Source organism: Vigna radiata, chromosome 11 (assembly GCF_000741045.1).
Source record: "Vigna radiata var. radiata cultivar VC1973A chromosome 11, Vradiata_ver6, whole genome shotgun sequence".
NCBI classification, from domain to species: domain Eukaryota; kingdom Viridiplantae; phylum Streptophyta; class Magnoliopsida; order Fabales; family Fabaceae; genus Vigna; species Vigna radiata.
In genome coordinates, this window is record NC_028361.1 from 16,943,050 (window position 1) to 16,955,591 (window position 12,542).

Here is a 12,542-nt window from a genome sequence, read left to right on the forward strand (position 1 = left end):
GTCTAAGAAGTTTTAACCTTAAGCAAAATACAACTTTTGACACTGCTAGAAAACATTTGGTTTAAATTTTTTTTTCTTAAAAGTTGTTATGTTTCCGCTTTTAAAAATGTTAACTTTTAATCTTTATAATATGAAAAATGTATCAACTTATCGGCTTTGTCTTCATGTGAGATTTTGAGTATATAACTGTTTGTCAAGTTTTAATCGCCCAAGACTTTGATTGAAGATGTTAATGGTAAATATATAAACTAAGAAAATATATTGAAACGTTAAAAGTCCAATAGCCAAGGTAGAAGGAAATATATTGAAACCCAAATCCAAAGTAAGAAGTCCATGCTAATGTTTTGTGTTAGTTCCATCCTGCTTACTATCTTAAACAGAATTTACAAAGACTTACTAATTGAAACTTCTTCATACTTACGCAACGATATCATTAAAAGCCACATTTACACAAAGGAAGTTCTTCACACTTACGCAGTATCTACATCTATTCCATGCAGAGTCCAGAGTTATCAATTCAGATGCAACCCACTCAATCTGTATGCCGAAGAGTACTTTCTATTGGAGACTTTCTCCTTCTTGATTTGGAGAAGCTGATGGTAAACACACCATGGGAAACTCAGATAATGATCCCTCTTCATTCCTTCGTTGTACGAACCCAAGTAATTAGGATGATAAGTAACATGGTACCAAGCAGAAGCTTTTGCATATGCATCATCACCACTTCCAGAATCCACACCATTGCTACCCTCATTGAACCAAGACCGGGCCTCTTTCCTTAGGGACCTCACAGCCATATTGATTGATTCTGCATCCCTCCTTTTGTTGAAGGATTTTGACAGTTTCATGATATTACCGCTGAGGATTTCAGCTTCAGTTTTGATGCCATAGTAGTCCATAAGATTTCCCAACTTGTAGTCATAATTGGTTTTGTAATAGAAAGCATCATCAACATAATCCATGAAGCCATCAACTTCCATGTCAGCGTCATAAGACCTTCTCGCGACCTCTAGGGTGAAGGATGAAACAGAGCCACCATCACTTGATGAAATTGTTTTTATAACTTCCCTATAGAGCTTTCCTATTACATTAGTCGATATATAGGTGACTTTGTCAGACTTCTCCATGAAGTCAGGATATTCTTTGACATACAGTTCACGAGGAATAACAGCTGGAACACCAGTTTTTGGAAAGTCGACTGCTGTTGAAAACAGCTCTGCAAGCTTAAGACATTCTTCAGACATGGCTTTTCCTGGTTCTCTGTCAGCAAAGACAGTGTGTGCATTGGCAATTATTCCCAGACAGTCATTCACAATGTAATTGGTAAAGTACTCTTGAACGTCCTGCACAAAGAAAGCAGTCACAAACTTATATACACAATTTTATGCTGCAGGACAAAACAAATACAAGAAAAAAGGAACCTAACAACTGATGGATAGTGCTGAATATTGGGACAGGTATTTAAATTTCAGTAGTGGAATATAAAGAGGAGATGATGAAGATGAGGGAGGATCATGAGTCATGAAATGTACATAAATTTTAGATTAACAAGAAAATTCTCCAATCAAAATTTTACACTAAAACTAAACAAAATTTTCACCACAATTTTAGTAGTCCCTAAAAACCTATAGAAATTAAGGGGACAAATATTTTTTAACTATAGGACACAAGTAAAAATACTAAACAATGAAGATAGCTACAAAACAATGGGTGAAGTTTTAGAGCAAAAATGTACATGGTCACTGAAAAAATGGGGGTACAAAAAGACAAGAAATGCAACTTAAAAAATAAGTTTGTCATAACCAGATGTAAATGTAATGGTGTTATTAAGCAACCACATAATCTATTCTATCAAGGTAACGGTTGTAATACCAAAAAGATGCTAAGATTACATAAAAAAATTGCCTATGGATGTCAAGCTTTGAGAATGATACCTCAATTGTCACACCTCTATGCAGCTCTGTTGTTGGGGAAGGAGTATAGTCCATTGGTGGGATTTGGCGTGAAGGAATCAACTCAGGGTCCCAACAAACAAAATAGATATCTCCATCCAGATCACTTCCCGAACATTCATTTGGATGAGGTCTAATATTAAAAATCAGTTATCAGAGTGGTATCAATATACAGTTAATAGGAAATTATAAAACACTTACCTACCCAAAATGTTACCATTTCAATTAACAGCAGAAATCTACACATATTATGAAAGAAAAAATCTTGAAATAAGCATTAGGTACATCTTGAACAAAACTCTCAGAACAAGTCAATGCCCAGTGCAGAAGTCAGAACATACAATAACGGATAATATGTACTTGCACATACGATTTCATACTCATGGTTGCTCAAGTAACAGCAAACAGAAACAAAGAGCCAAACTAAAATGACTGCAAGATTATTTCAAGAAACAAGTAAAACTCCAACGGCCTAGCAGTACAAAAAGGATCCGCCATCTATATAGTATAGCAATAGCAATGCTCTATGAAAAAAAAAATTGACACCTACCCAAGAAAATAGAATAAAATAATGCAACAACTTCAAATATAGCAGAGCAAACATGAAATTTATATTTATTTAGAATGATTTTCAATACACACTGAGCAACCCCCAACCATCCAAGGCTAAAATAAATATTTGTTACTGAAAGCCTCTGCTAAAAAGTTCTGCTGAAAATTCATGTTTATTACGAAGTAAAGTTATATATCCACTGAGCAACTTGATGGCTACCCTCCTTTTTCGTTTCTATACACATGCAGCATTTGAGAGATAAATGTTGGTGGATAGTTAGAGGAAAGTTTTTGTTAGAATAATGTGCTGTGTGTGAGCCGTGTGTGAGCTGTGTGTGAGCCGTGTATGAGTGTGTTCCAACCAGTTATAGCTCTCTAAAGTGTGGCTTGTTGCTTTCTACTTCTTTTAAATGTAACATGAAATTTGGAGGTGCATCAAGCACTCCTAAATATATCTTCTCTGTTTTGAGTTGCAAGTGTTTTAATGTAAAAGGGTTATCTTTTATTTCTACTCATTCCCTTTAATTCCAGTAGATTCTGAGTTCCAACCCAAGATTCTCAAATAACACAAACATTTTTTAACACCCATAATAAACATAAAAGCCACGGAAACATTATTCCACCACTCTCATTTATTTGTATTTTAGAGACTATAAATCTTTGTTGTACACAATCTTAAAATGTTAAATCAATCCATAAGACAGTGTTGAAAACTAATAGAAATAGAAATATTTAAGCTATTACCTTCGTCCTTTTTGAGGGAAAACTACACAGTCCACCATGTGGTACAAAGCTGGCACATCCACAGCTTGTAAAACACGCACATCACCAGGGTGCAAGCAAGGGTTTTTTGCTACCACCACCTTACCATTAATCATATAACTTTTTGGCAAATCATAGGAATCAGTATCATCAGATAGATTCTGCAGCCTATTGCTAGAAAACTGCACAAATACTTGACCATATTCCAGGGTACAAGTTTCATCTAGACATCCCATCATTGCTCTTCCTTTCGGAATAAAGATCCTGGATTTTAGTCTTAATTCCAACAGTTTTGACGCCCTAAATATTTGCAGCATCATTGAAAGGAATGGTTCCTCATTAGGCTTGTAGCCACAAATGAGCATCTCCTTCAGAACATTGGTGATCTCGCCAGAAGACATTAAGTCCAGAACTTCCTGTGCCTTCAATGAATCTGTTAGTATAGTGTTCAGTTGATCCACAGCTTCTCTTTGTTTTTTCTCAAAAACAACATCCCTAATGCCAAGAGTGGATAAGAGAGTAATTAACTGCCGATTCAGATAACACGGCTGAAACTTACTACGACCCAAAACATCTAATTTCGTGTTATCTGAATGATACTTCAGCATGCTATTCCTCAGTGATAAATTAAAATGTGATGTTGGATCAACAGCTACAACTCCTTTGTAACCACCGTAACGAATCTGAAAGGCAGACGGAATGCAATCATATCCACATTTTTTAGCCACTCTCTTTGCTAATTCAAGAGATATTTTCCCAATACCATCAGAGAAAACATATTCCTTTCCATCAGAAGTCCTCTTAACATCCGGAATAATTCCAATTTCATGCCTAGGGACGCTTAGAGTTTCAGTAGATGAACCAAAAGATTGTCCCAGCCTAGCAGAATATTTTGCAATATTCCTAATCTGGCTAAAATCTCCCATCCATTTCCGTATGTATTCGGCAGTGCATCCAGTCCCTGTAGGAGCAAACATCCAGAGAGAGTTTTCCCGCAACTGACTAGATGAAAATGCTAGAAATTCAAACTTCTTATCGCCAATAACAATGCCATTTTTAAGGATGTCAAGAATTCTCGTGTACAAATTAGTTTTCTTGTTCTGTGCACGTGATGATAGATCAGTTGAAAACAGTTTATCCAACTCTTCATCGACAAATGAAACACGTATAAAGTTATCTAAATGTTCATGGAAATGACGGAGAACACGATTTGAGACGTTAACCTCTGGACCACAAAAGTAAACTTTGCAAGGTGTGATCTGAACCCTGCGAACATACACCAACCCTGCATCCAAAGATATTGCAGGGGACCTAGGACCATTCTTTGAATTTGATTGAAGGTACCTTTTGTACTGTTCAGTCAACCATTTTGTGGGATCGTAACAGAATTCCTTAGAGTAGTACATTTTTTCCAAGGCATTTTCAATAAAATCAAGGGAAATTCTGCGCGGATCAACCAAGCGATAGAAGTCACCATCGAGTGCAGGTCCAGTTAGACATACGTGCTGAACCAATGAATTGACTTTGAACAAGATGTCAAATGGTATTTCAACACCTCGAGGAGCAACAATGGGGACAAGACTCCCGTTTTGAGAAAAGGGAACTCCTGTCTGTAATGTGTATTGCCTCTCACTTTGCTCGTAATAAGCAAAGATATCCTTGAAACTTGGCAAATTCCGGCCACTAGGAAGCTCCAGACATATGGCAGAGGACTGCCCAATACAACAACCCGTAGTGAAATCTGTCGTTCTTGTCCATTGCTCATCAGGGACATCTTTGAAGTAGTTGTACAAAGGATCCTCAAACATATTGTCATATTCATCTGTGCAAGTAAATATGCCGTTCTCAAATATCCGGGGAGCACCAAGTAACTAGCAATTGAAGCAAAATGAATAAGATTCTGCATTTGTCAATCACAGCAATACTAGCTAAATACAAAGAGAATCATAGAAATTGAAACTATTTATGATGACAGTTGAAGTAGTTAGCTTTAAGTAAAATCTAATGCAATAAATAGCTACATGTCCTCCTTATTTCACATGTTTTGTGCTCTGTTGCTATGAATCTTATTTTTGTTAAATGAGTTCTGGTTCACCATGATGCTTTGGCATGCGAAGGATTTAACTAGTGCTTAAGCAAGCAAAACTACAATTTAATAATTCCATACTCCAATTGCAGATCCCTGGATGCAAAACCCAAGCAATGTATTTGTCATGATTCTACTCCAATTCACAATAGCATTATTTTTATAACATACCCATCAATAAGTTCACTAAGAAATCAAATTTGTCTTAAGCTAATAAAAAATAAATTTGACTACCTGAACAAGGAGATAACGTGCAGTTTTATCCCGTGGTCGAAGCAGCTCAACCTTCCAAATGTTTTCGTATGAAAGCTGAAGTTTGTATTGCACAATGTCACGTGAAAATTTCAACACCACCTTTCCCTTTCCACTCCCAAAACTTAAACTGACATTCTGCATTCTCTCCAAAACAGCAAACCTTTCTTTAGAGATCTGACAGCCAAAATACAGTTTCACACCCTCCAAACTAGGCACATTCTCACTTATCTTCTCAATATCTCTTTCCATTACTCGAGCTTTTAAATAAGCGGTTCCATACCGCAATGCTCTTGAAACGTTATTAGCCCTCGACATCATCGATGCAGCAAAATCTTCTGTGGTGAATTGAATAATAGCAAATGCTCTTGGAACCCGACCTTTGCCATGTCTTACCTTCAAAGTTTGGATAGTTCCTTCACCAGTAAAATTCTCTACAAATTTCCTCACATCATCCGCGTTAACAATAATAGGAAATCCATACAACTCAATTGTTTTACCCATCCTAAATGCAAACTCTTTTGCCTTACCTGCACAGAAGAACAAAAAAAAATTAGTCTATGAAACAGCAATGTCACACTGAGTAATTTAAAGATATCTATTTGGATTAACAAGGAGATTCACAGATTTCTAATGAATAAAGCACTGAAAGCTTCTGAATGTTATTCAAGTACATATACATGACATTATATATTTAATGCATATATACACACAATTTGTTAAATTTATGACCTCTACATCTGCAACAACTTAATAACTTCCTTATGAATGAAGTTTCTCTGAATGACTAAACATAAGTTCAGTGTAGGCCTAGTTGAGAAACAACATGTTTTCACACGTTCAGTTCTTTATTGCATGTGATTATCCAAATATTCTTGCAGTTACGAACTGAAGAAAGTGTTCCAAACTAATGAATAACATTAAAATCCAGCATACCCTCAGAAGGAAAGTGGAGCTTCAAAATGTATCCTCCTTACACAGAATGTTAAGAATGTAACTTAAATATGCAAAAGCCCTTACAGTCAAACCATAGTCAGGAAAACATATGTATGATGTCATACAATGTAAAGTGATGTTTCTCGAAACTGCAATTTATTTTCCAATCAGCAAAAGTTTTAGAACCAAAATGAAGTCCATATAGATACCATATTGCATTCTTGAGGTCACTGAGTTTCCTAAAAAGGAACTGAACTCTTTTGCTTTGATTCTTAAATATATAAAGAGTTCATATAGTCCAGCCATGGTCAGTAAAACGTTCAAGGACATTGATATAACGAAACGCAGAAAATTCAGAACAGAAACACAGAACCAAGAAACAAATAGTTTTTCTTTCGTTTTCTTTTCACGCAATTTTCTTTACATTTTTCTCTTATTTTCTCACGGCATGACATTTTCTTTCAGAAAAAATATATCACTGTAAAAACTAGGAAGGAAAGAAATGGCTATACATAAAACCCATTAGGTTATTTCAGAAAAACTGTCTTGACCTCTTGGAACACCATCAGAACAGCTATAATATTTTGGTATAAAATCCAACAAATATGTTATTCTCCATTTTGCTTAAACTAAGAAAAAAAACAGATAAATAAAACCTTACGATCATCTCAGAAAAAGACCCAAAAAGCAAAAACAAAGAAAGAAAGAAATAAACAACAAGAAAAACACTAACAACCATCAAGACATTCTCGGTGTGCAATGCACATCCTCACACTTCAGTCATGAAACCAGGAGAACATAACATACTATCAAAGACAAGATAAAGACTTTGGGATTGAGTAAGCATTATCAAGTGATCAAGAACATAGCCACAAAAAGAATGAGCAAGAATCTGAAACATACCCAATATTGAAGAATGATGGCATCAACAATACGAGACAGACTCAGAATGAGAAAAGACCAAAGTCAAGCCATGAAGTGTAGTGAGTAAAGGAATTTATATAGATTTTCTTAAAATAAACTTTTGGAATTTATTAATGATAGGACACTGTAACGGTGTGGATTTTAAGTAGTCCAAAAGACATTAAAATCACAACGGTTAATTTGCAAGGATTTCATTGTAGCTTACCGCACCAGATACCCATCTCTTTCCATACAGTCACAAAAATACAAATGAAATATTCATTTAATTATTGAATAATCCAATAATAATAAAATACACATTAAAGTACTGATTCCGTATATCATCATTTTACAGTTTTCTTTTTCATTGACCAATCAGCACGACTCCTTCTTCCCCAAGCAGTTGTTATCTTTTTCTGCATCAACTATTCCTTCATTTGAATCGAGAAAAAACTAGAAAAGTAATAAAAAATAAAAATACTTTACATTAGAAAAAATAAAAATAAATTAATATAAAATATAAATTTAATTGAGTTGTTAGGCTCTTAATTTATATTAATTTTTTTCAAATGTATTGAATACTTAAAATATTTATATTTTTCAAATGATTCTGTTCTTTTAACTTTTTCATTAACAGAAGAAAGTGATGTTATTTTATCATGTAATCTTGTTTATATGTGTTAAGAAAGGTAAGATTTTAAAATTAATATAAAATAATTTTGTTGAAAAATGAAAAGTAACTAATTAATAGAGATTTGTTTAAAAGAATTTAAATTTATAAAGGCTTAAAATTTAATTAAACTAAAATTTAAGAATAATTTTGCTAATATGATAAGTTAAAAAATTATTGATTTAGACAACTAAAAATTTATGTATTAAAACAAAAAAAAAAAGTAAACGTTACATAAATATTTAAATACATTGAAAAAATAAATAAAATGACAATAAATTGAAGTTGAAATAAATTTAAAATAAAAATAACAATAAGTTATTAAAAAATTTAGTACTTGAAAAAACATGTGCATCCAAACAATAAATTAAAATGAATCATTTCACAAGGTAAAAAAATTTAAATTAACTTATTTATTATTTTAGTACATTATAATAACAGAAACATCAATATTATTATACAATCAATCATAATGAAAAGGAATAGATTAAATTAAAACATAATAGATTATGCATTTAATATAATAATATGTATATATAAGTGGAAACATCCCTTAAGACTTATATATAACTGTGATAATTTAATCAACACTTTTGATTTTTTTTATTTGATTTTTCAATTATTTTTGAAGAAAAAAAAGTTGAGTCTCTTAAAGAAAGCTACTTCAGATTCTTTGGTTGTTTTGATTGTTTTACTTTTCCTTTTTCTCTCACAAATCAAGTAGAACAGCTTGTTGCTTAAGTATGGATCAAGGGACTTGAGTGTTGACTTACAAAAGAATAAACTAAAGTAATCAAATTCGTTTTGGGAGAAATTATCTAGCAATATGTAATATCTTTTTTATGTTATAATAAGTAATTAATAAATTAATTTTGGTAATGATAAAATGAGAACTAATTAATCTTCTAAAATTATGCTTCTAAAAGTAGATCATGCAATCTGGAACTATAGAAAATTTTAATTTGAACTCTCATGACTCAACTTTTTATTTCTTTACCTTATTTTTTAACACTCACTTTTCTCAGTGTCCTTTTATATCAAATTTTCAAAGTGTACCCATAATTTTGTTTGTCCATCAATGTTTTTATGTTATTTTTTATACAATGCATTCACAAAAGGAAGGGGAATGAAAATGATTGGTGTTCTTTCTCATTTCCCCTTCTATTATAGCGTAATCATACTTCTTCCATTTTGTTTTCTTAAATTTATATTTTCTCTTTATCTGTTTTAATTTATATTTAATTTAATTTATATTATATTTTTTATACTTTTTGTAATTTTATTTTAATAATTTATAAAAATATATATTTTTTTAAACATTTGCTGGTATCTGCGAGTATTCACGGATATCTACAGGTATTTGCGGGTATCCATTGATATCCGCAGGTTTTAAAATATTCGTAAGTATTTTTTAAGCAAATATTCGTGCTTATAGTGGGTCGGGTTACATGTAGGCACTATTTGTACTCGACCCGACTCGTTGTCATCCCTACTTATGATAATGTAATATCCTCCTATTATCTTCTAAATAACCCAATATCTTCAAAATATATTTGCTTGTGGAGATCTAAAAATATTTGAAAAGATATTTGCTAGATGGGTTAAATATGTTTTTCGTCCCTTAAGTATCACACAGTTTTGGGTTTAGTCTCTATTTGAAACTTTGATGGCTTTTAGTCCTCTTAATTTTGAAACTCTTATAATTAGTCCTTAAAATTGGACGGACTTAATTTTTGTTTGATGTGGCAAACGGAGAGGCCACGTCTTGTGCCAGTTTGCCTCTTCATTCTCGTTTTCGTTCATCTTCTCCAGTAGAGTAACCAGAATGTATATTGTTGATACAATTTAAAATTTGTTCACAATAATAGCTGTCACCATAACTCCATTCTCTATAACAACTTTTCCTTCAACTCCTCCGATGAAGCATTGTTCTTTGATTCCAGAAACAGAAATCCCAAAAGAACAATGAGGGTCGTTGTTAAGGGTTGATGATAAAGAAGCATTAAGTATGTAGGTACCAGTGAGGGAAATTAATTTGAAAGGTCCATAAAGAGTGAAAGGAGAAGCATGAGAGTGAGAGTTACAAACGATGCTTTTAGCACTATGATGCTAACTTGGTGATGACGATCGAATTTAACAATTGTCCTAATCACATCATAACTTTCAGAAACTTCAATGAAAACAGGTTTTACAACACTCTTATTGGCTTTGTCAATCACAAGTACCGGTTTTAGCTTGTTCTTAGAACCTACGGGTCTACCAAGTTTTTTCTTTCTTGATAGATGGTGGTGACGAGTTGTTGAAGATGATGGTTTTTGCAGAGAGGGTGAACCAGCAACACTATCGGTACTAGTGGCGCAGGTGCAGGGGCAAGTTTCTCCAATCTGGCAAACCCTAATTTGGGGTGGAAGGGGGTTGACACATGTCAGATTTTTATTGGCCAGATAAAAAGAAAAGCAACGTGGCAGAAAGTAAAAGGGGAAGCTGGCTTGCCGTTAAACAAAGTTAACGCCGTCCAATTTTAAGGACTAATTATAAGAGTTTCAAAAATAAGAGGACTAAAAGCCATCAAAGTTTCGAGTAGGACTAAACCCAAAATTGGGTGATACTTAAAGGACGTAAAACATATTTAACCCTTTGCTAGATTAAACAATACTTGACAAATATTATCTTTTGATAGTTTTTGATATAGTTAAATACGGTAATTATTTAACAATATCAAATAAAATATCTTAAGATATATTTTTCCCAAATGATCTTTAATCATAAACATTTATCAATTATTAAATCCCTTTTAGTAGAAAAAATAGAGAAAATTGCAAGATCTAATTTTTGTTGCTTGTTCTCTCGTCTTGACTTAGTCAAATTTCTTTACTTTTTCATGTTATGTTTGAATTGACTTTTTGCGATCTTGATTATTTGATATTCTTAGTTTATCTTTAAGGTGTCATGATATTGTATCAAATTTATTTTTACACCTCAAAATATCCAAAGAACATTTATGCAGTTAAAAAACTATTTTTAACATACTTTTGTATCTCATGCTAAATAAATCCAATTATAACAAATACTAATTAAAACATTTTATTAAATTACAAAAACTAATTAAGAATCCAATATTAAAGACTAAATGAAGACATAAATACCCATCACTCATACATAATTTTCACTATATTGTACAAAATGTTTATGCTTCTACTGTTCAACTTGAGTTTTCATTTCGGCTTGCACAAGTTTGATATTACCTCTTCTAAACATATTTACTCTCATTTTATTTATTTATTTATTTGTTATAGATCATTGTTTTATTGCTTCCAACTTATTTGTATTCAATTGTTTTCACTTTCTCTTGTTTAGTAGCTTCACTTTTTGAACCTTTCAGCTTGGTAGAATGTTGAATTTAACTCCTTCATGTTGGAAATCCAAGTGTGACTTCAAGACCCAACACTTCAAACCTCATTCTAATTTTTGGTGTGTTAATCTCAAGTTTTAGTTACAAGGTTCTAGCTACTGTTGTTTATAAGTGTTCTTTGCTTTTCCCATTTGGCTTTTGATCACACTTCTTCTGAGTTTTGAGCACTAATTAGGTCATTCATCTTGTTAAATTTGCAACGATCAATTTTATCTCTGCATAATTCATGACTTATTTCCCTTTTAGTCAATTATTTTTTTGGTCCAACTGAGAATGCATGTGGTTAATTTCCTTTGAGCTTATAAACTACGTTAGTGATTAGCAATTGATCATATTAGCTTGGTTCAGTTGTTGTTTTAAGTTCTTGGTCTTGAGTTGTGTTTAACAAACAAGTTTTTCACAAAACTTAACAAGCAAGAAAAAGAGAAAGATATTGAAATATTTAGAAAAGTCTCATTTTCTGACAAAATCAGTAGTTAGAGCAATAGATGATGATGGAGAAACCATGGATAAAAAACCTTGCTCTTTAGACCATGTAAGAGAGGCAACGAAACAAAGCTGAGATAAGAAAGAAAGAAAACGTACTTTCATATTATTATGGGTTAAATATGTTTTTAGTTCCTATATTTTGGAGTGATTTCGGTTTTAGTCCCTCTTTCAAACTATAGTACAATTTAGTCCTTCAACTTTAGAAAACTTTGGTTTTAGTCCTTTTTACCAAATTTTTTAAACTTTATTTGCTGTTTCAAACGCGTTTCTCAGTTAACATTGAAACAAAAATATGTCAAACAGTGTAAACAATCCAAATGCTATAATGTAACGTGCTTGAAACAGCAAATAAAGTTTAAAAAATTTGGTAAAAATGACTAAAACCAAAATTTTCTAAAGTTGAAGGACTAAATTGTATTATAGTTTGAAGGAGGGACTAAAACCAAAATCGCCCAAAAGTATAGGAACTAAAAACATATTTAACCCTATTATTATCTATCCACAGCAGCAATAAATAAATAAATATTA

General features: G+C 32.5%; 1 protein-coding gene across 1 annotated transcript; it reads right to left on the reverse strand.

Moving 5' to 3' along the window:
* Positions 1-276: 276 nt before the first annotated feature.
* LOC106777533 (probable RNA-dependent RNA polymerase 1) lies at positions 277-7,526 on the reverse strand. The gene is made up of 5 exons (XM_014665121.2): positions 7,444-7,526; positions 5,587-6,134; positions 3,249-5,137; positions 1,935-2,085; positions 277-1,343 (listed from the first exon to the last, which is right to left on the reverse strand). The coding sequence occupies exons 2-5, from the start codon at positions 6,106-6,108 to the stop codon at positions 513-515; spliced, it is 3,393 nt and encodes a 1,130-aa protein (XP_014520607.1). The 5' UTR covers positions 6,109-6,134; positions 7,444-7,526; the 3' UTR covers positions 277-512.
* Positions 7,527-12,542: the final 5,016 nt, after the last annotated feature.

Bases quoted from the DNA above. Each gene is read 5' to 3' on its own strand.
- LOC106777533 (XM_014665121.2), bottom strand. From the start codon at position 6,108: ATGGGTAAAACAATTGAGTTGTATGGATTTCCTATTATTGTTAACGCG. The intron at 2,086-3,248 runs GTAATAGCTTAA...TTTTAATATTAG, and splicing joins TTCCCTCAAAAAGGACGAAG to ACCTCATCCAAATGAATGTT. The intron at 1,344-1,934 runs GTATCATTCTCA...TTCTTTGTGCAG, and splicing joins ATAGAGGTGTGACAATTGAG to GACGTTCAAGAGTACTTTAC.